Source organism: Megalops cyprinoides, chromosome 1 (genome assembly GCF_013368585.1).
Source record: "Megalops cyprinoides isolate fMegCyp1 chromosome 1, fMegCyp1.pri, whole genome shotgun sequence".
Taxonomy (NCBI): domain Eukaryota; kingdom Metazoa; phylum Chordata; class Actinopteri; order Elopiformes; family Megalopidae; genus Megalops; species Megalops cyprinoides.
In genome coordinates, this window is record NC_050583.1 from 25,130,173 (window position 1) to 25,154,499 (window position 24,327).

The following is a 24,327-nucleotide window of genomic DNA, read 5'->3' on the forward strand; positions in this document are numbered from 1 at the left end:
CCAGCATTAAGACAAAGGAGTCCCGCAGCAACTGTCTGTCATGGCAACCCAAGCCTCAATGCCAGCGCATTGCCCTCCTGCTCAAAGCAGAGTGCAGGCATTCCAACAGCAGAGACAAAGAGCAAACTGACAGAGAGCAGTGGGCTTCTCAGACAAGGAGCGTTTCATGCATCTGTGAAACAGACATGCTGGTGCCGGCCTACCCTTGGAGTGGAGTGCCTTCAGCTGTCAGACGGCAGCTCCACACGCGTGCAGACAGAGGGTGGGGTAGAAGCGAAAAGAGAAAGAGAGGGTCTGTGTGTGACAGCACCCATCCATCAGCAGAGACATCTGTAGACACACACAGAGGCCAGCAAATGAACACACCGCAGCCGTCCTGGCTGGCGGCCGCTTGGTCCCCAGAGCATGATGCGGACACCGCACCAGCCGGTCGAGATTCATCAGTCTGTCTCAGCCCTTACCCTGTACTCCTGCTTTTCCTAAGAGTTGTCATTATCGCACTTTGCTCACTTTTCCATGCTGATACACCAATAGCAGGAGCTCTCAGTGCTCTGCGGATTTGAACATTTTGGCTTTAACCAAATGTAGATAAATTAAATTATTTGAGGATGACAGGATGACAGGAAAATGCAATCATACTGAGATGAGTAGGGCCCATGCCACACTGTTATCTTGTGGGTGGCATATAATAGCCCTCTCCAAAACCCTTGGCACAGGCTTCTTTGAACTGGGAGGGTTGCTTCCATCCACACACTACAGAACATGCTGAACACACATCAGATTCACCTTGACTCGATTTCTTTTCAACTGCTATCTCAATATTGATTCATGTTAAATAGAAAATGGGGGAGGTGGAGTATGATGATAATCATTAGAGCACAGACATCTGTCTGCCTGTGGGAAAGAATATTCACAGAATAAGAAGAGCCATATTTCAGTCCTTGGAACAATAATTAGGCATTACTTCATCACAGAGAGTTAGTAAAAATCCACAGTGTTTCATATAGGGATTAGGGTGATTCAGTGCAAGATGCAAACATCATAGTGCAGTAACAGCAGAGAATCAGAGGATATTTGTTCCTTATCTCCCTCAGTGCGGGGGTTCAGCCTCAGTTTTAGATACATGCTTTATCACAATTAGAGCATGTCGAAATAGGGTTTGGGGTTAAACATCAAAGGCAATGAGATTATTTTGATTAATGATATTCCCATCTGCAGAATGGTAATCCCAATTTAAATCTGATTTCATTTGCTGAGGAAATGGAATTACAGTGACTTCATCTCAAAGACTTCTTGTTACTGTAAACCGATGCAGTCTGATCTCATACATTGATCACTGCTAGTATTACACATTTCTGCTGAAAGCCCTCAGTGCTGTCCTCTAATTGTACTTATAACTGTTCCATCCACTGAAGCAGTGCCTCAACCTCCTTTACTATGCAGGTCGTCTCTGTTGTGAGGAAACCAAAGACGCCCTCAGAGAACACACGCGCGCATGCACACACACACACACACACGCGGCAGAAGCGGCAAAGGTGGGGGGAGTAAGAGAGTCAGAGAGACAGGATAGAGGGAGAGGGAAAGAGAGGTGAGGTGAAAGAAAAAATATGTGGTATGTTTTAAGTGGATGGGATATAGGAATAAAGAAAAGGTGGGAAAGAGGAAGGAAGGAAGCGCTTCAATGTCTGCTCACGTTGGCAGCGGGAGCTGTGATTAAAGTGATATTTAGAGCGGAGATATACAAATTTTCAATAATTGGCGGGCTGGGGGGGGGTCTCAAGCAGCCTGTGCATTAGCCTCACACTCCTCACAGCTCCCTCCCATGGTGTGGAAATGAAAAAAAACACCTATGTCTCACAGGATTCATGCTAGCATTAACTATTAATACACAGCAATATGAAATGTATAGAAATAACAACAACAGTGTCTTGTTGTGGGGATGCATGCTTCTGTGGAAGGTAGCCCACACATGCCGAATAAACAAAGGGTCACTAGTTTCCGTATAAACAACAAGGGATTTGTGTTGTAGAAGTGATATTGTTGCATACTAAAAGCCCACTCAAAGCAGCAGAACGGACTGTGCGAAGCAGTGAGCTGTGTGCAGCCTGGTCTGACATGATTTGATAACTGGACTTCAGCCAAGGCCCTCCATATGCAAATGCAGCCTAGTTACTGACACCTGTAACGAAAAGGGGGGCTGAATAAAGAAACAACGCATTAAGAGCAAGGATATGAGAGAAGCCTTCCTTTGTGTGTGTGTGTGTGTGTGTGTGTAAATACATGTGTGCGTGTGCACGTCAGTTTGCGGTTCAGTTCTGGAGCAAGTAAAAAGCAAAACTGTCTCTGCCATCTCCTTTCCCGCATGTAATGGCAAAAGGAGGTGGCTGGGGCTGAGTGGATGTGCAGTGTGTGGTGGATGTGTGAGCTTGATGTGAGTGCACCATTTGCTACTGCAGAAAAACAGCATGCTCCCTGCCTTCTCACCCCTCCCTGAGATCACACAGCTCATCCTGCCTGTCTCTGCGCATGGACAGCCTGTCGCCCTCCCTCTCACGCTCTCTCAGTCCCCCCTCCTCTCTCTCTCTCTCTCCCCCAATAATTTATGCTAGCCACATGCATATGTTATCCTCCAAGGTTAACTGCTGAAGTGCTGCCAGTTTTTTTTTCTTTTTTTTTACTCCAAGACAGGGAAGAGTGAAGGAAGGATATTTGTGAAGGGAAATTGGCTGATGATGTGGAAAATATCTGTTATTTTTCTATGCAATTCATTAACTATAAAGCCCTTAGTCTGATAAATAGCATCATTTCGGATATACAGACGTTTATTTCTAATCATACTCAACAATTATGACATTTCATGCTTTGTTAGACTTATCCTTCTGCAACGTAATCGTAGTATTAAATAAAAATTATTGCTAAACAGTAGTTTATGTGTACATAATTCATTGTCATGCAGTGAATACAGCTATAGACATTTGACATATATCTGAGCTGTACATAGTTATAACACCGTACTGTAAAAACCTCTCCCTCCCTTGTTTTCTCTCTGTCCTTCGCTGCCTGCAGCCAGCTGTGTCTCTTGGCCAATGCTGTTTTATCCAGCCCCTCACCCCCCACCCCCCACCCCCATCCCCAACACACACACACACTTTCCCCATCACTGATTCACACAGACAGGACAGAACATCCCCCACCCACCATCCCCGCTGTCCTCAGCCACTGTGCGCCCCTGTGCTGTTGTCACCAGTCACACTAATGCTGTTGGAGGTCTACTGTTCCTGTTTCCCACCATGTCAAAGGGACATTGTGCAGTGGCCTGGCTTCAGCTGAACCGTCGTACTGCAGTAATCACATTTCCCATCACATTATCTTCGCTCCTCTCGGTGTAAGCACCATGACCGATCCAATAGGGATTTCCTTTTAACGCGGCCAGCCAGCGTACGAAAAATGCCATTGTTTCAAGTTCAGTCAAATTACAAGGGGAAAAAGGGTATTGTTCTTGCAGATTTGTGTATATGCATCTTCAAATAACAACCCCCCCCCCCCCCAAAAAACAGTAAAATAAAATGAAGAGAATTCTGTTATAACCAGCCTGCAAGGAAATAATAAGTACGGAGCAGGTGAAATGAAATATAAGACTGCAGAACCAATCATTTCTCAAAGCTGTGGTGGCAGCTGCCTGTTGCCAATTTGTCATCCTAAGGCCTCCCTGTGTTGTCGGCTGTGTGGGGATCGTTGCAGCTTGGGTGGGTAGATTGCTCTTCAAAAATGACATTTCCTAGCAAAAAAGTCCCCTGAGGCATTGACTTCATTCCCCTTTATCTATTTGAATGACTGTCTTTTTCCACAAACAAATATGGATAAGTAAGGGCAGAACAGAAGGCAAAAAACCTGAAACCAGCCCATTACACAAGTGAAACAGCAGTATGCATTACCTCACCTTCTTTTACACTGTATGATCTAATACACCCGCCCCACTCCCTGAGTCCCTACTCTTCCTCTGCCACTTCATTGATTAAATCGCTGGCTTTTTTGTCGTTTCACAATGATACCACCAGGCTTGAATATGGAGATGTGTTAATGAGGTCAACAAAAGCAGTTCCTCAGCTGTAGTGACACAAGACACAGCACTGTTACATCCCTGCCCACAAACCCAGCCCCTTACCACATCGGTTTTGTGTTGTGTGTGTGTGTGTGTCTAACTGAAAGACATGCAGTCTGAGTCTGATTTTACTCACAGACTGAAAAGCAATGCCTCCCTCTCCCACTAAATCTGCAGAATTCTCAAAGCACTTTCAGAGAGCACCATTAGAACTCATTTTGGCTCTGACAATTAGAAACTAATGTACCAATCAATCTTTCAGAATGCCCCCTCAGTAACATTGGACTGTTTTAGCCATAATGGGAGAGCAAACGTCTTTTTATCAAATTAGTTCACTGCAGCATGTATCAGCATTTTTTTGTTGCTTCTTTTTACGGGGCTGGGGTCACTAGGCGTTCATGCAGACATTTCTCTCTCCTCAGTAGCACAGGGTAACGTTCCTGCACTTAATATTCGGTGCGAGTCCCATTCATATGTTTCTAAATGATGAGCTAAATGATAAGCGATTTGGCTGTTTCAGGAAACGTGAGGAGAAATTACAAGTCTGCCTTCCCAGGATGGGAAAAATGAAAAACCCCTTGAGTCTTTTCTTCCTCCTCTTCTTCCAATTGAAAGTTAATTACTGAAAAGTATTGAATTGAACCCTGCCTGCTGGAACATCTTAGCTGAACTTTTCACATGCAGAAAAGACGCATGCTAGTGTGATTCTAACTGCAGAGTCGCAGCCAGCACCGCACCAGCCAGGAAGTCGATATAATCCTCTCTGGTTCAATTTTCAGAGCACCACACTGCAGGGCGAGCGGGATGGGGCATCTCTTTGCAAGTGTGTGAGCGTGTGTGTGACTGTGCAAGTGGGGCCTATTTCCATTTCAAAGACATCTACAACTGCAGACGGTATCGGCAATGAAATAACACAGTGGAAAATGTCACGTGTTAACAAACTCTAAAGGTCTTAAATTGAAGATCCTAACAATCACCATTGCTTATAGAGATGCATTCATACAGGCGCTAAATGACCGCCCCCAACAGACATGTGCACACACATACACACTCACACACACACACACACATAGACACACACACAGGTGAGCATAAACACAGGCGCACATGCTTGCATGCACACCCACAGATGCAAAGACACACACACAAACAAATCCAGAGGCTAAGTCAGGCCAATCAATGCCACTTCAGTTTTCTGCGGGTTAATGAAAGCAGTTTCCCTGTAATATTTCATTATGTTGGATTGTTCCTGTCTTCAGAGCACATTTCAAATCTGCTGTTAAGGATGGTAGGGGTTATTACCCCTACCCCTGGTACAGTGGCCTGACAGACTATTGTTCCAGGTTGGTAGATTAAAAATTTATTCTGAGTCACCCCCCTCCCTTTCTTCCTAACCAGTTTATACACTGAGATCATAAGAGATGTGGTCATACTGCTTGGACAGACAGTTGCAATGATAAGGAAATTGCAGCTGACACTATAACAATATTGCATAGTCTTTCTTTCCAGCTCTCTTTCTTTCCTGATATAATGCAGCATTGTAGGTTTTCAGATGTCTGTCCTTCTCCCCATTAGATTGTTAGTTGGGGCATCATGCTGAGAGCCTTTCCTTACTTGGGGGACAGGCTGCTCATTAAAACCTCTGACATTTTTCCAAGCAGACAAAGCAGCAACTCCTGCTTTGTTTCTCCACTCAAAACCTAAACATAAAAATAGATATGATAGGTCTATTTTCATAGCTTTTTTTTTTACAAAAGCCTGTTCATGTAGACTATGCTAGAGATTATTCTTTTATTTCTTTTAGATTTAGTAATGAATTTCCTCTCAGAAAGACAAGTGCGTATGTCATAATGCATCCCTGTAAAGTCACACCACTTTATCAATAAACGACATTACCCCCCCAAAAAAGTGACATTTTTGGCCTTGAAACCTGTTATTGTATTGCCTCCAGGACAGACTGCTTAAATGAGCTCCGGTAACCATGGTAACCTCCCCGGAGAGGCGAGCACACTTGTTTATCTGTGGCCAGTGAGCACGCTCGAGTCGCTCTGAGAGGCGTCTGCGCGCCCAAACAGATGTGAGATCCCTGCTGGCAGGAATGTTATTGATCCGGCGTCACAGTCACGGTTTCCGCAGCCTCCAAAAGACCCCGTCTGAAATGTCAGCCCTGTTAAGGACTGTATCCACACCCAACGAAATTTGAAATTCAAAAAAACAAAAAAAAAACAACAAAACCAAAAGACGAACAAGCCAAAAAATGTGGGACATTCGATTACACATTGCTAACTACAGAACAACAGAGACGGGTGAATCAGCACACAGGGCCTAAGTATAAATATTGAATACGTTTTGAAAGATGAGAGGAGACTTGTCAGCTTGGTCTGCATCAGTGTGTCTGTGTTTGGACTGGCACTGTATCAGCCTGATGTCAGCTCAGGGGTTGACCAAGCACAATCCCACAACTGTTTTTTTTTTTTCCAGATCCCATTGAAAGGGGGCCTAAGGCAAAGTAAACGATTGCCATGTATATCCAGCACTGTAATGTTGTGTTTGCCTCAGACGGTAAGGGGGAATTTACATTGCTATGAGTGGTGTACAGTGGCATTACTGTGTCTTTGGTGTTATAGCCTGAACTGAGGCTACAGCCATGTGCTAACATTGTGTTATTATCTGTGGTATTTCAGAATATATTTAGTATGTTATTTTAGTATCTGCTGGAATGTTTTCTTCATGGAGAGATATCATTTTAGTGTTCTATATTAGACTGATTACAAAAGAAAAGAACAAATGATTGCATTGTTTTAGAAATACTGCTGGTATGATATGATCATAGCAATAAAATCAGTGCACTGATTGTTCAGATTGAGGAAAAAACAGAACAATGCCTCACCTTCCAGGTAGAAGCATAAAACAGCAGGAAAAATAATGGAGGAAAATTATTAAAGAACACCTGAGAGGTTAGCACTAGAGTCACCTCCTAAAAATAAGCCCTGCTTCATGCCCAGTTGTCCCCCAGGAGCCAGCAGGCCCGTTCTCTGCAGTCTTCTCCTTTATTGGTGCCCTATTTCACAAGCTCTCTGCCGCATTAATAATAAGCCGGCTGTATTGTCATCCTCTCCTCTGTCTCACACAGCCAGCCTGGGGCGCTAATGTGCACCCCAAGTACAAAATAAGACCCATGCCTTTCTATCCAGTGTCACTTAGACCTCTCCTCTGACAGACGTACCGATTTGCGTGTATTTGTGCATATGCGTGTGCGTGCATGTGTATATGTGTGTGCTGTGCAGCCCTTACCGCTTCAGCCCACAGCGGTATTCATCCGTAAAATCACATTTCCAAGATGTGCACATGATGATACATCGCACAAAGCCCAGCTCTGTCTGTTCAAACAGAGGTGGCATGTTAGCAGCAAACGCACTCCAGAAAAACGTAGCGTGCGTGAGAATGATGAGAGGGGAGGATGGGGAAACGCAGAGCGTCCCTTGGCAGCAGCTGTGTTCGAGGCGTTCTCTGGGCCTGCACCCGACCTCCGACGCCATCAAGCAGAGAATGCATCAGTAATGCACGCTCCCCCGTCTCGTCCCTGCAGACTGAAAACACTAATTGCACGAGCGGTGCCAGAGCAGATGAGGAATGATTTGCCTCTAATGCGGCCGCTAATAAATGCTGGCTGGAGGTGAGAAGGAATCAATGAGTTGCGGAGGACGCAGCCTCCGACAGGCACTGCACTCGCGGCGCTCCTGCATGACTGATGGTGTTCTCCTCTGGACGTCTCACGCTCGTCTAACCCCGCACTGCCAGCCAGCAGTCAGGGAAGAGAGAGGAGGTAGGTGTGCCTCTGTATGTGTGTGTGTGCGTGTGTGTGTGCATGTGCGCAAGCAAGCCTGTGTGTGCGCTTGTATGTGTGTGTGTACGTGTGTGTGAACGTATGGCGACATTCTCAATATGCACGAATTGGACTGAGTGTGGGTCAAAGAAAGACAAGTAATGAAGATTGATGTGGATTAATGCTTTAGAATTTAGAAATTTTATCATTTTTATTTCATGCCAAGTTTTGAAGAGATCTGTTTGTAGCAGAGAAAGTGACGACTACTAAATCCTGAAATGAAGGCGATGAGAAAGGCTGTGTGTATGAAAGGCATTGTTCAAATACAGCTATCCATGGTGCAGCTCATGACAGTGTGTGTGTGGGGGGGGAGTGTGCAGGCAGAGGAGGGGGAGGGAGGGGAGCTGTCCTTCCTCGAGGTGTTGTGCCTGACCTGGCAGGGGGGATAAGAAGCTTCAGAGAGAATCAATGTGTTTGAACTGAGAGATTGCAGTGAAGTGCAGCCGCAGCAGCAGCAGGGCCAGCTGTAGAGGAGGCGGAGCACTCGCCCTGACCGTGGCCACTCCCACTACACGGAGCCAGAAAAGGCCTGGCTGCTAGAGTGCTGGAGCCCGCCTGCCTTTGACTTGAGGGAATGGATGAGAAAGAAAGCGGTGGTGAGAGAGAGAGTGAGGGAGAGGGAGAGAATTTGCGTTAAAGATACAAGCTGAAAAGGCTTCACTCTTTTTATCAACAGACACCATCGTAACTCCTTAAAACAAATCCTTTTTTAATTTTCCACTCATATATATGCAAATCAGACAGCCTATGCAAATGGTCCCAGGAAAGGGGGGTGGTGGCGGCGCGGGGGGTTGCTGCCATGCCCCCCAGGTTCCAATAAGTTATTCATGAGGCTGGCTGGTGCGCACCTGATTCAGGAGCTGAATGGAAATCCTATTGCGGATCAGCGATAAGCAGTTCAAGCTCACCTCGTCGGCGAACAATGTCATTCATCTGAGCGCCAGCCGCTGCCCGCTTTCATTACTCCTGCTGCTGTCTGCTCCGGCTCTCTGTGACACCGCCAGGAATAATGAGCAACCCACAGCTCCCTCCAAGTCCCACACTTCCTGCGCTGCACTAAGCTCTCTCTGCACGGCTGTTTGTGCCTTCTGCTCAGGGATTTTGTGGTGCAACAGCATAATTTGTTTTAACGCTCCAGAGAGGGGCCGCCTCTGCATAGCGTTCGGACCAGTTCAGGTGTTCCTGACATGCAGGTTGTCTGGGAACCGAGCATGTGCCGGAGACTTGAGGCCTGAGTCATTGATGTGTCCTTAGACCAAACCGACGTGATATTTTTATGAGGGGTAGGGTACACACTGTCCCTTCAAGTTCCACATTCATGAGAGATGATATGTAAATGCAGAAGCAGGTCTGCATGGTTTTATCATGCCAGGATTTACTGTGTCAAATATTCTTGAATCTAGTGGAATGCAGTGAGAGTAACTGCTCTGCTATGAATCACATTGCATGTTAGCTTCTGTTATGGCCATGGATTTGTAAAAAAAAACAAAAAAAACATTTATACATACATACTTAGACACGTCATATTAAAGCCATCTTAATTACTACCGCATGCTATAGGGAAGTTAGATTTTATCATCTGCTAACAAACAGTCAGGAGAAGGCTGAAGGCAGAAGACTGTAGCATAATGTATGCCACTGGTTCAGCATGCAGACGTCCCTCCCTCTCTCCACACAGACACAGGAAGCACTGGGGACCCCTATTGCACTGCAGCGCATTGGAGAGGAGCTACATCAAGGTAGAAAGGGGCGATGGGAAAAGGCTTCATTGTGTGGGTTTCACATTAGCCTAAGATAGGCACAGGAAGACAGGAAGAACAGCTGCACGGTCCCTTTTCTGGGGCATCGGTGTCAGTTGAAAGAAGGGCATTTTCCCCGCAGGAGAACATGACCTTCAGTCTACTTCCCTGGCCTGGACTTGCAGCCTTTTAACTGCAGCTCCGGTCAATTACGTCGCAGGTAATTTGCACCGTGCTGGAGATTAAAGTTTAATTAGAGAAACTAGAGCCATTTAGTCCTTAGTCTAATATAATAATGGTGTGCCATTTAGTCTGGATGTGCCTAATATCAGAGAGAGTGGGAGTGGGGTTCAATTCCACTTTTCATCAACAATGAACACAAGCTCCCAGCCCCCCTCCCCCACCCCCACCTCAGCCTGCTATCTTGGCTCCGTTCCACAAACACATTGACACTCGCCCATCCCTGTCCACACTCACTCCCCAGCCAGACTGCACACACCGGAACGGCACAAAGGAACAGGCCAGGAAAACACATAGTCTCACAGCATCACCCGTTTTAAAGCGTGTTTGATATAAAAAGGGATCTTTTCCAGCAAAACAACTTCCATCCCTGGCATATTTCAAAATGCATGCTTCTTTCTACAGGCTTTTTTGATCCATCCTATTTTGTGATGTATTTTGTTATTCTAGAGGTTGTGTATGTCATACTGTGGATCACCCTGTAAATAGTAAATCTAAGGAGGGATAAACCTGTACAGAATATTCAGGGTGTTTTTAATAAACACGTTGTGTAACTGCAGAAGTAAACAAAACCATGAGATGAGCCCTTTTTTGGAGAGTTTAGGTACAGCCTCACAGCATCTTATCTAAAATCACACACACATTTGTTGTGTTTCTGTCAATTTTAGGTAATGATTCAGGAAAAAAGGGATTGTATGTTTTTAATATGTCTGTTGCTACCAATTCAGTTCACCAGTGCCTTTTTACATGTATGTGTGCTTCTATGTAGATGATATTTTGAAAGAATTTTAGATTTACTTTGCATCAGCCATAGGTAACAAATACGTAAGTTGTTCAGGAAAAGTTATATTCATACTTATATCATTCAATGCAGCCACCATCAGTAATATCTTCTGCAAGATATGTTTTTGCACAAACACATCCTTCTCCATAACCATAAATCCTAGCAGCTTTAAATCTCGCATCTATCATCTATAGGTAACAGGCTCATAAAATTGCAGAGGACAAGTTCCAAAGTCATGCAATATTGCTCGCTGTGGTCCAGCAATTTTGCTCATTGGCAAGGCCCCTCAGAAGCCCATTGTCTCAATGAAAACACTATCCCTCAGAGCATCCCATGAGACATATCTTAAAAAGTAGTCTATAGCATTACATACTAGTGTCTACTGGAAGCTGGAGACGTGAAGTGCCTGAATCTTAGTTCAGCTGCCATAATGAAAACAACCAAAATACACCGACAGCCATTCCTTTGGGCACATTCAGGCTCATTGTTTTGAAATTTCAGAATGATACCGTTTTTATCAGCTTTGTAATGAGAGCGTTTTCATGATTATGCTTGTCACGCTTTAGATAACTGCATATCACCTCCCCATGCGCAAGCACATTTTAGAAGGCTTAGAGGCCTGAGAAGGAGCTTGCGAGCTCTACCCTCATTATGCTATTCATGTGTCACTGGCAGAGAGAAAGCCTTTTAGTCGTAGCCTGTCTAATTGCTCACAATGGCAGTTTCTTTTTCCTGGAAATACACCCATGTCAGTTCCTCAGTTAAGATAACACCAGTGCTGTGTTTGAAGGCAAAAGGACAGAGCTGAAAAGAGGTAGATGGAGATATTAATCAGACCACCTCTAGCTGGTGCCAAAGTAAAAATGGCCTCATAAAGGAGAAACTCACACATCTACAGACAATAAAATCAGAGATGTAACCACCTAACCGAATTTCCATCTTTATTTGTGCCACTTTGTCTCCTAACTATGTTATTATACTCTTTATTTTCCTTTTTTATGACAACATTGAAACACTGCCAGTTGTGGGTTTGTCTATACCATGACAGTGATATTATAAGATTACTCTTGCTAACAGGCTAATGGTAGAGCCAGATATTATAGTATGTGTAAATTACTGGAAGAAGTCACAGGTGATTGAGATGTACATGTATTTATAAATTATATACTGTTTACGGTAAATTAAATATTGTGCAAAGTGTAAGATAGGACTATGCAAAGTGCTAAAATGAATTGAAAAAGATTTGTTGTGCATTGATCAGTGCATGGACAGATGGTTGAAACTAATCTTAAAATTTAGACAGCACTTCAAAAAACAGACCTGTAGTCAGATTGACTAATGTCTTGAGGCACTGATACCATGGGGTGATCACAGCACTTACCTGCTGTGGGTGGACACTGAAACTGATGGACAAAGAGCCAGAGGACCCTAAATTTATTCTGCCACAACTGCAGACATACAACGATAGACCGAATGCATACATACTGCAAGGTTATCATGGCATTATCAGTGGGGCAAGGGGTTAGCAAGGGGTGAAAGGTTAATCTGTGATCCAGACAGAAATAAAACAGGGGAGAATAGGTACAGGCAGAGGAATAATAATGAGGAGAGGAAGGAGAGTGTGAATGAGAAGGAGAGAGAGGAAAGAGAGAATGACACTGCGACCGCTCTGCATCATCAATTAGGCAAGCTGAGGTAGCACAGAATGAACAGGAACGAGTGCAAACCGGTCTGCCTCACAGAGAGAAATAAATGACTGTGTCCTTATTGAAAGCAGCAAGGCATATAGCATTTCAGGCCAGTAATGTCACTGTGACTTTGCACAAGCACTGTAACGTCTGTTTAGACAAATGTAAACCCCTTGGTATATGCAGGGCTTTCCTTTCCGAATGAGGATGAGCAGAAATGTAGAAATAAGTTAGAGGGAAACAGCCAAGTAATAATTGCAGAATAAAGTGAGGAGGGCTAGGGTAGCAGAGGTGTGCAGATCAAAGGCTGAATTCCCTTTGCTTCACTGGAGCGTGGGACTGAAAGACTCAAACTCTGCCAGTGTTTCCACCTCCTCTTCCCAAAATGCCTCAGTAGCTCTGCTTTTCAACACCGCCGCCTTCCTGTTCCCCACTCTAGCCTTTTATACCACAACTCTGCCCTGGAATATGAAGTAGGGTTATAAAGAGAGGTGCGGCCTCAAAGGATCTCAGCACCTTTTTTTATTTTACTGCACTCTCCATTTCATAATCTCCTCTGTACTTGAAGACAAATTCCCAAAATACGAGCAATTTAAGATAATTATATGACTGCTGATGTCTCTCTGCTGAGGCCTTTCTGAATTGCATATTTTGTGGCAACCCAGTCGAAGCATCCAAATCCAAGGACCATTTCATTCTTCTCAAGCTACCACACTCATGTGCATGTCTTATAACACAAGGTACACTTTAGCCATTGAAAGTTAGGAATGCTGGAACCAAAGATTGTAAAATGTTGTGTTTAATATGTCAGGACATACAGGAAAACACTGAAACACAAAATGCAGGGATATATAAAGCAAATTTTGACTTCCTGTGCATACTCACTAGGCTCACAGTTTTTCTTTTTTTACATGCAAACTTTCATCAGGCAAGGTGAACCTTATTGCTTTAAGAAACCTTAGTGAATGAGCAGGAATGGTCTCAAACCTGTTCGCCATTTTTTAAACATGCACATCTTTATTGCACAGAACTTACGTCACCTCTAAAAGCTGAGGCCCTACCCCGCACACAAACATACATCCGCACTCCATAGACAAGGGAAATCAAAGCTGAGCAAGGGACACTTCCAGAATGCAAAGCAACAGCCTCCTGCACAGCGTGTTTCACTGAACACAGCAGCATGAGCCTCAGATTGCCCAGGGCTCTTCCTGCATGGATGAGAAGGACACTGAGCTCAACTCTCCGCAGAAAAAGCACAGCAGCTCTCCCACTCTCTCTATTCAGCATCTCCATGTCAACAAAGCCAGCTTTAATCATTGAAAGGGTGCCGTGTTCCACTCTCCCATTCGAAGTGACAATTAGCACGCTAAAAATACCAGGCCAGAAAGAGGAGAAAATGTTTCATTTTTGAGCTACACAAAAACATTCCACAGCATAGTGTACAATTCTTTCTGTTTGTGACATCCTACTACTAAATCCTACTTTGGCTAATGCATGTCATGTCATAGGAGCAGTACCTGTCCTGAGGACATTAAAAGGTGGAATCCAAAAACATTTCCTGGTTTGTGTCAACCAACCCTGCCTTCCCTATTGGTACCTCTGTGTCTTTAAATAGTATTTTGGGTTATATGCAAATAGTGAAGTAAAGACATCTGCAAGGACAGCTGGCACATGCAAGCAGTATATTTCATACTGGTGATTCATGTTTTCAACAATGACTGCCATTGTATTTCTTTAAATGGGGAAGTGTAAAAGCTTTTGTGCCTGACACTGAAATTCATATCAAATTGGAAACATTTGTTAAGAAATGTGAAGCACCATGGCTTAGACAACTTTTGTGTGAATATCCTATCTGATAAATATTGTGAATACTTCAGAAAGGAGGGATGTAGGCCAATTAAATTTGAACACGGTACTTGTCAGTCTTGTAATACTGCCATCAAAATCCTACTTTTTTATCAGATGCAGTCTGTGGTGTATATTTATTTTCAGAGCCAGGTAATGGAAAAAAACAGGAGGAATGTGCAGAAACAAAGAGTGCCGGGCAAGCTTTAGAGACTGCAGATGTTTACAGCTACTGAGAGGACCCGACAGAGCCTGTTGTCTGCTGTGCCCATTGCAGTGCCTGCGAGCAGTCAGTGTGCACTCTAATTACAGGTTGCTGTGTACGCTTGTCACAAGCTGTTATATGGAATGCTGCTAACCGGTTTGGCGTGGTTTAGGGGAGGCAAGTGTAAGGGTGTGAGAGGGAACACCGCAGGACTGGGCAAACTGCGAGAGTATCCAGCTCAGACTCGAAACACATAACCGTGAGGTGAAGCATTTCACGCAAAATCCGCATATAAAATACAAACCAAGTGAATTCAAGATGGCTTACAGTTTCAGCCACAATGCAACTTAAATGCACAATGCTAAAAATGTCAAATTTAGCACATTCTGTAACTGATCTGTGTATGCCCTTTTTGAGGTTTCATACAACAGACTCATATTGCTTATGATGGGACTTTCTCTTCTTGCTCTTGGCTGTGACTCTAACTGATACTGTTTTGAAGGAATAATGGCAAATTAGGTTTCCAGCTTTTTTAGAATTTGCTTTTAATTTTATACATTTCCTTAGACTGCGGTACATGGAGTTTGAGGAACACACAATGATGACAAATACAATTTGTCTTCAATAACCGGTCAGCCATCCCCAGTCAGTTTCCTACAGTAATGTGCCCTATCAATACTACTTCAGTAGATGCAATGCTGGTGCAAGCCCCACTCAGAGGTGCGAGGACTTTTTATTGTTCTAGATAGAGCTTCTTGCCTATACCCTTGGGTGCCTGCCCGCTGGTCTGCATCACACTGCGGATCGAAATGTCATGCTTTAGTTCAGACCTTCATTCTGTCCATTCTCTCTCCTTCTCTCTCTTTCTCTCTGTCTGTTGGATGAGCTGATTCTTACAGTATTCATGAAACAATCATCTTAAGAGCCACTGTGTGAGTTCGAGATGCTGAATAATCACTTATTCATGCCTACCGCTAGTACACTGTAGGTGCTGCCACTACCTGGGACACGCTAGCAGGAGTATTGATATGTTTTGTATGGACCTGATTGGACAAGTTTTGAGAGACGAATACACAGACATCTATGTCAATGATGCAATGATGGTCAGGGCACACAATGCTGCCAATGGTATGGATGTCCAGATCCACTGTCTATAAATGAATACATTATTACAAATGTCTCCCCCTTGCTTGCATTTGGTTAGGATGCATGATTAGACCTCCCTTTATCATCACAGACTGTTCGTTTTTCTTTGCTTGTTGGGTAAGAGATGAAAGGTAAATGGATGGTAGATAAGATAAGATGAATGTTGGTGTTGTGAAAGACTGAAGGGTATCCACCTTCACAGGTTTACAGCTACATCTTTTCACTAAGCTAACTTGAATCACCTGCAGCATAATGCAATGCAATTGACTTTCATCTATTTCATACGTATTATCTCGATATTGTTAAAACAGGATAAATCCGTGGTCTGCCCAGTAAAAGTCCAGGAGTGTGTTCACACAAAGATTATAACATGGTATTAATCAAGATATAAAATGGATTTACTTTCTATAATAGTAGATTATGTTTGTTTTAGCATTTTGGCTCCTAAAATATAATGTCAAACTCAGTGAACAGTAGATTAAAACTGTGCAACTAAGACCCTGAGTTAAAATAAATAAAGTGATACAATCACAAGGTTGTGGAGTTGAATCCTGTTTGGGACAGTGCTGCTAGGGGAGTCACTGGTCATTAAGTCATTATATATCCTGCTGTGTGTAATGTTCTCCTGGGAGAAAGGTACCTCATAAGAGAATGTAAAGCAGTTCCAACCCAGTAGCTGTGGCTGATTTTAAATGGACATGATGGGCAGAGAAAAACCCAACAAGGCTATGACTTAACCAGAGGCTGTATGTGTGGATTTCCACAGAATTACTGAAATGCAGATTGCACTTGAGGTAGAAACTGCTCTGATGAGGATACAGTAACAATAGTTGATTTGATTGTCGAATTACATTAGAAAACACATGCTTACCATAAGGGGATTATACTATGTACCTGTCTTTTTAAAAAGTTCGGATCGTGTTACAGGGTGTGCTGAAATGACTGTAAATTTACAAAACTCTTCAATGACTGACATCAACAGGCCGCTGACTAGAAACATTTTCTTGTAGTTGTCAAGAGCTCCCTTGCAACTCAGCCAATAAAAATGAAAGAAAAATAAATGTATGAGCACAGTATTTCATAAACGTTTTGAAAATGTAATACTATTATGTGCATCGTGGTACTAAAGAACTGGAATGTTCTTTTTTAAAACGTTATTGTCGATAGAAGAAAGAGGCGCATTCGTTTAGAGGATGGGTTTATCATACAATTTAAAAATCTATTAGCATATTCAAGGTCATAAATATGCAGAACAAAACGAGGGCAAAACATTCTTTGAGCAGCGTGTTGGGCCGTATTTGAATCTCCTCCAGGGGCGCTCCATATTCCCACCCAACTGTTCCGGCATGCATAATAAAGGAAGAGTGGCTGCGATGTAAACACGGGGAGGAGCGCTCCCGCCTCCGCCGAGACCGCTGCTTCAATCAGCGATGCGAGCGGAAGACGGGGAGAGAGATCCTGTCTGCCGCTGCCAAGGAGATGATGAGATCAAGACAGGGCAGCTGCATTCGGTGCGTGCCGGATTATCCGCCGTGCAGCGGAACAATCAGATTCCATCCCACCTCTCTGCGTCCGCGCACGCAGGCGGTTTATTATTCAGCCTCACGCTCCGCCGTGGCGATGAGAGCAGGCCGTTTTGGCACGCCTGTTAAAGTCGCGCGTCAGCGCGGGTCTGAAATCTTCGCCCGTCGGCTGTTTGCTGATAGCTGCTACCACTGGATGTTCAAATCGAAATGCAGAGGTCAGTGCTCGCGGAGAGGTTTGTGTGAGGTCTTTAAGCGATGTGCGCGGACGTGCACACTGCGGGAATCTTGAGTGAAGATCCTTCTCCAGAGAAAAATGCCGCTTGGCGGTTTAGCCCAATCCAGACGCCATGTATTGTTCCATTTTTTGGCTTTCACGCAACCTCATATATCCCATTGAAAACTGTTCTAATTACTGACTCCCTTCCCCCCGTTTTAAGCAGTTTTTCAGGTGTTTTGCACCACAGCACATTACAACATACAGGTGCAAAAACAGTATCCTCTTGATATTTCCTTAAAGCTGTTGAACGGGGGAGCACATAGGCTTAGCTCAGAATGAACTTTTACCCACACATACATCTAAAGTGTTTTTAATGCATAGTGAACAACTTTGATTGTTCACAACAGTTGTATTTGTACGTGATTTATGTGTTTGTTTATTTATTTAATTTTATTCTTATGAAAGCAGACAAACCCCTGCATAACACATCCCCCTGATTGAATATGTATAATAAAAATATGCAGAAAATATAATAGCTACAGTTCTAGAAATTCAGAATTGTTTAAATTATACTTTTCTTCAAAGTTGATGTACAACAATCAGTGAAAGAAAAAGTAATGACAACACCTGAGAAAGGAGAGACTCGTTCCTGTTGTTTGTCCAGACATAAACATAATTCTTTTTGTACTACAGAATACAGACAGGTACTATTTTCTGAAAAAGAAATGGGTGATGTTCTGCACAAGCCTAGGGTTTTCCCCCAGGTTCGTGTACTGCAGAAAACCAGTGTGACCTATTTGGAGAAAATGTGGAGATATGGCAAGTCAAGCATGTTTGCTACGATAGGTGCATTTGTCATTTGTCAGCCGCCTAATGTTTTTCTGAAGTGACCAAGATATTTTGGTGAGCGTCCCTCATGTGATGTGTTAAAAGGATGAAAAGGTGACAAATAGCATAACACAATCACACATTTCATTATATCATTTGTGAAAACATAGGTTTGACATCTCAGTCAGGGGTCTGTGCTGATTATGACATTGATTGTTTGTTTTGTTTATTTCTTGTTTATATGTACAGTACTTCAGAGTCAATTTCAGCTTGATTTCATTGTGTGGTAGTTTTGATTAAATATTTAATTACCATTTTATGTGAACTGTGCGAATACAGTATGATTTTGAGATATGGGTTTGATTCGAAATTCTGTCGGTAATGCAGTACAACTGTATAAATAAACATGCGTAGTAATGAGGACATTATCTACTGCTGACCCATCAGAAAGAGATCATGGTTTGATTCACTTAGATCAAGAAACTGGAAAAAAGAAAAACTGTCAGATGAAAAGGTAAATACAAGCCGGGAAGTTTAGCACTGAGCACTCTCCTTCTGGTTTGTTTCCTGTTTTTTAGAGCGCCCTAGTCGGAGTCATGCAGTCTTTCAGAGAACGGAGTGGTTTCCGTGGTAACCAGCACTGCCACCAGCAGGAGTCCTATGAATTATCACGCCTTGAGAATTACAGACATCATCACAGCCAGAACAGACAGGGCTATGAGGCGCACTCTCTCACAGCGGTAGCAGCGGCATCAGCAGCAGCAGGCACAGGAGCTAAGGATTGTTACGGCCAGCAAGTCTACCCCGGTTACAGCAGCAACTGTGCCTCAGCCGAGAAGCAGTACAAAGGAGGCAAAATCCCAAGCCAGCATCTGCTAAGCGGATACAGCAGCCATCTTAGCACTGCCTACTCCACCCAGTATGTGAGTGAAGGCCACCTTCAGCAGAAGTGGGAGGATTCGTCTCACCTTCCCCAATATGAGCAGAACATGCTTGGCAGGATGGAGTCAGCAGGCAGGGCAGGAGGTGGCGGGTCTCAGTTTCTACCACAGAATATGCTGTCCATTTCGCAAAACCAGTGCTCCCATGCCAGCCAGCCTTCCACTCCAGTCTACACCAGCCACCATCAACAAAAACTCCCACAAGACACCTCCCCATCCCCTATGACCTACACCCACGGGCATCTCCATTTCCCACAACACTCTCAGTCTCACTCATCCTCCACACCTTCCTATGTGGAGAAATGCAGCCCTGCACCACACTGTTACAAAGGCTATCCCATGCCTTCTAACTCTCAGTACATCCGGCAGTCAGGAAGCAGCAACAGCCTCAAGCAGAGCAGCTACAGGTCCCAGAATAGCTACACTTACCAGCAGCCTCCATCCAGAACTGGGTATGAACAGCAAGCCTCTCTGCAGGGGATGCCCAACACCCAGGACAGCCTTTCAAAATACCAACATTTCAACCAACCACAACAGAACTACTGCCTGTCAGACATCTCAGTGAGGTCACCGGAACAGTACTACCAGAACTGTAGCCCCAGCTCTGGCCACTCACCTGCCAGATCGGTGGGCAGGTCTCCCTCTTACAGCTCCACCCCTTCCCCATTAATGGTCAATTCTGAGACCTTCATGTATAGCCAGCCTCCCATCACCTCAGGGGCCTCTTCTTCCTCCAGTCTACGAGAACCGGGCTTACATATGTCTCAGCAACCCCACCCATCTCCTGGCATCAACCATCAGACTACCAGCTATGCAGGTTCCCTAAAAGATAAGTTCTCTGAGAAGCTACTGTCCAATCCTAGCTTGTGGAGCCTCAACGCCCTGACATCTCAGGTGGAAAACATTTCCAACAATGTCCAGCAGCTACTTCTCTCTGAGGCTCTCATAGCCAACAAAAAGGGCAGCAAGCGTAACAATCCTAAACCGGAGGAGGACTTTAAGGGCCAGCATCATGCACTTGAGGACAGTTCGTGCATAGATGCTCAACATGCTGCCCCAGTGCCAGATGCCTTCTGCGGTCCTCAGGCCATTGACACTGAGCTACAAGAAGGGGGTTGCTCTAATGGCTCTGAGGACCAGCAGGAGAGGAGTTACTACTACTGCAGCCAGAACACAAGTCCAGTGCAGGCCACCACAAACTCCCAGCTCCCCTCCCTGGATGTAGTGTCCTCCTGCATCATGAACTCACCCAATGGCATGTCCAATAAGTCTGAGGACACTGTCCCCAGCCTTCAGGCTGCACAGGCTGATGGGAACAACCTGAACACATTACTGAAGAACATAAGAGAGGATAAGTCCCCACAAAGCACTGTTACTCCCAGTTCTCTGAACCCAGAGCAAAACTCTCCACTGGACAGGCAGAACCTAAAAAGGCCAGTGAAGGAAAACTTTGAGGACTCAGTCTGGTCAGAGAAGCTAGTTGAGGCAAAGGAGGAGGCAAAGGAGCAGCTCCTCACAGAGTGTGATAGCAAAACTGAGGTCACTCCAAGCAAGCAAGAAGAATGGGAGGGAGACAAAAAGTGCCCATCTCTGTTTCAGAAAATAAGTGAAGCTCTGACTGGCAAAAGTGATCCCAGTGAAAAGGAGGAAAAAATGTATCAGGAGTTGGTACAGGAGTATGGTCCAGCTGATGGGAATATTTCTGAAAAGCTTTGCAGTCCCTTGGATGTCAATTGCAAGACAGATGTGGATTCTGATGCACAATCTGAAACGTACAAATCTGATTTTCCAACCGATTCTGACACTACTGGGAAAAGAGTGCCGTTTGTTTGGAGAGATGAATATTTAACCATGAAAGAGGACAACTCACAGTTTCCATTTTTGAGCTCCAGGAGTGAGCTTTTTGAAGAGAGGCTTTCAACTGCCACAAAAGAGAAGCTGAAGGCACTTGAAGAGCAGCACTCTGTCCTTTCCAGTCAGACCACTGAAGTGAGAAGTGAGAGGGAGAATTTGCTGTCTTCTGACGAGGTCATTAATAATAAAACATGGTCGCTGGAATCTGGAGAATTTTTCAGCTCAGCTGAGGAAGAGCGGGGAAGCAAGTCCCCAGCTAACATACAGCCGGAGGTGCAAGACGCAGCTCTTGGAAACTATGAAAAGAGGCCAGTCATTTGCGACATTACACCTCTGACAAACTCTGCGAAGACAGTCTTCTCAGTGTTTAATGAGGAAGCAACACCTCTGTCCCAGTCAAGGGACCACATCGATCGGCGCGATGCTGTGGTTCTGGAGCCCGATTCTCCTCAGCTACCAGGCAAGTCAATAATGCACTCAGCACCTTCCTGGGCTGATACTCCACCTTCCCCAAAGAAAGGCGATGAAGAAATCGATCCTGGAATAAGCTGCCCCAGTGCGGTGACACCTTTAACCAAATCTGAGCCAATGGCCCCATCTGCAAACCTTAGGGTGTTCAGCAGAAAACCCGCGAGGGGCAGGAGACGCCAGTCTGGAATGTTAATGCACACAAGTGTTCAAATCAGGAGGCTCTCCAGTCTGGGAGAGGAAGAGGTACCAGCAGCTCCTCAGAAAACCATTTTGGAGCCCAGTCCAAGCATAGTTTTCTCAGAACAAACGGGGACTGCTCACAAAGACATCTCCAGTCAGACGCCTACTCTTTTTGCAGAGAACTTCCCATCAAGGATGTGTACTCGCTCCTTCACAGCAATGGCTGCCCCCAAGGCTTGTCTCCATTTAAAAAGTCGAAGAGGCCCAAAGCCTTCCAAAGGGGTTGCTGGCAAAGATACACAGGGTGATCCCAAGGGCTTGATTTCTAAAATGAAATGGAGGAAGCAGCGAGGCCCTAAGCCTGCGGTTATAGGTCACAGGAAGGGCAGGAGAGGCTTGAGTGAGAACAGGCAGCAAGATGAAAACCAGGAAGCCTCTTTGTGTTCATCTCCCTGTGTCAAAAGTCAAAAGCCCATGGTGCTGAGGTCCAGAAAGCAAATGCAGGAGATCCCACTGAAAGAAAAGGGGAAAGAGAAAAAGACAATGTGCATTCTACCCAAGACTCTAAAAGAAGTGAAGAAGCAGAGGACAGCATTTCTGAAAGATCAAAGTTGTGCGAGTTCCAAGCAAAACCTTTCTGCTGTCCACCGGAAGGGTGTCTACAGGACATTGATTAGTAAATCAGATAAGAGTGTAACCCCCATCAAGAGGAAGTCCAGTTGTCACTCCCCAGTAACTGTGAAAAGGCAGAGAGGGGTGAAAGCAGGCAAACCTGAGACGTTACAGCCCCCTCTAAAACCGAAGCTGATGGGCGTGAAAAGTCCCAAGAAAAGACTAATGCAAGGAGAGCATTTCAAAATACCTTTGAGCAGTTTTCTTACCAAAGATCCCTCACCTGCAAAAGTAACTGACAGCCCTTGTATATCTCCTCAGTATCCAGCTAAAACAAAATATTTGCCCCCCAGGAAAGGCCGAGGCCTAAAATATGAAGCAATGGTTCAAAACATTACATCACCAGGGTCAAAAAAACACATAACAATTCCTCAAGTTGAGAACGTACATGGCAATTTGACAACAAAAACTACACTTCAAGATCTGGGACAACAGAAGACAGTCAAAACAGAAGAGCTGAAGCCAGAGGAGGGTAGAAACACACAGAGTGTGGAGGAAATACAGGACACATCAACAGTCAAAGCCTCCATTGTAAGAGGGAGAAAACGGGTGTGTGCAGAGATTAGCGATCAACCCCGGTTGGTGTCAGGGGCAGAGGCTCTTGTCATCAACACTCCACGATTAGCTAAACAAAGAGCAATCAAAAACAACCATGAAATGCATTTAAAGCAGAGGAGGAAGAGGAGGAAGGGCCTCATTCCCTTAGAGTGGATGGGCACTTCAGAGCAGCAGGAACCACTGTCTGCCTCTATATTGCTAGGCTGCACAGGGGAGCAGATAGACAATGCTCAGGCTCCCACTGATGCTAGTATGTGTAAAAAGGGGAAATGCACGATCACCCCATCAAAAAAGAGACAGGCTACAGCCTTAGGTAAACCAAGCAGCAAAAAGCAAAAAAAGGTTGAAAAAATGGAGCTCAAAACAGGAAATATAAAACATTTACATGACGCCAAGCCTACAAAAAATGGGCGAAGACTTAAGACTAGACACAGGCAAGAAAACACTCCGGTGGTAGAAGGGCAGCAGCCTGCGGTTCGGTTAAAATATGTCTTGTACAAACCTCAAAAAAACGAAAACAAACCTTTCAGTCCATATGTGCACATTGATGGCTCAAAAGAGTTCGCTTCCTTTTGTGATATCATCAACAGGCCTGAGGAGGAGCTGCTGCTCCAGGCCAGGAAAAAGAAATGTGCCAAAACACAGAGCCTGGTTATCGTTGCTAAGGCGATACCAAACTCTTCAGTCATGCTGCAGGGGCCCTTGGTGAACAAGAACCTGACTGACAGGTGTCTTACGTGTTGCCTGTGTGGAAAGACGGCCAATTACAGAGAGCTCGGGGACTTGTGTGGGCCATATTACCCGGAGGACAGCGTACCGAGGAAGGCTTTGTCTTTTAAATACAAACTGGAGTCTAGGGATGAGAGAGTGACAGTGAACTGCAGTGCTGTGCAGAGCGGCACTCTGAAGAGGGAAGGTGCGAAGAGCCTAAGTGGGGGGAGCAGTGGACGTCTTGGGCGGCCCAGGAAAGTAGAGAGGGTGTCGGGGGAGAGTGCCACAGTTCGGCCCAGATTCCTGGAGAGGTACAAAAAGCTGCAGCAGTTTCAAGGCTGTGAAAGGAGAGCAGGGGAGGAAGGGGCTACTCCCTTCTGGGTGCAGGATGGCAGCGCAACTCTTCTACAGAGGCTGGAACTGGAAGCAGAGGCCAAGGAGCACTGGGTTCATGAGGCCTGTGCCGTCTGGACCAGTGGAGTCTTCCTGGTTGCTGGCAAGCTGTACGGACTGAAGGAAGCTGCGCATTCTGCTGCTGAAATGGTAAATCTCTGAGGCTGCACACAGTACTAGGCCAGCTGTGCTATAAATGTGATCAATAACAAAGATTACATGAAAAGCCATGAAGGTGTGAATAACACACACACTTTTTAAAATGTTTTTCATTTTTAGAATAATAGGACAAGCATACGATGATTCATTAAAACCTATCTACTCTCAAAGTGTTACGACCC

The 24,327-nt window shown here is 44.8% G+C and overlaps 1 protein-coding gene across 2 annotated transcripts in view; it reads left to right on the forward strand.

The window, feature by feature from the left end:
• The window catches only part of LOC118787429 (retinoic acid-induced protein 1-like), a 33,682-nt gene that overhangs the window by 6,825 nt on the left and 2,530 nt on the right, over nucleotides 1-24,327 (forward strand). Inside the window, exons 1-2 of one of the 2 annotated variants that reach the window (XM_036543000.1) lie at nucleotides 7,900-7,928; nucleotides 18,785-24,136. In XM_036543000.1, the coding sequence (XP_036398893.1) occupies nucleotides 18,803-24,136 (5,334 nt within the window). In that variant the 5' untranslated portion in view covers nucleotides 7,900-7,928; nucleotides 18,785-18,802. Of the gene's footprint in view, nucleotides 1-7,899; nucleotides 7,929-18,784; nucleotides 24,137-24,327 lie in introns of those variants that run through there. The other variant, XM_036542991.1, reaches the window with a different exon arrangement.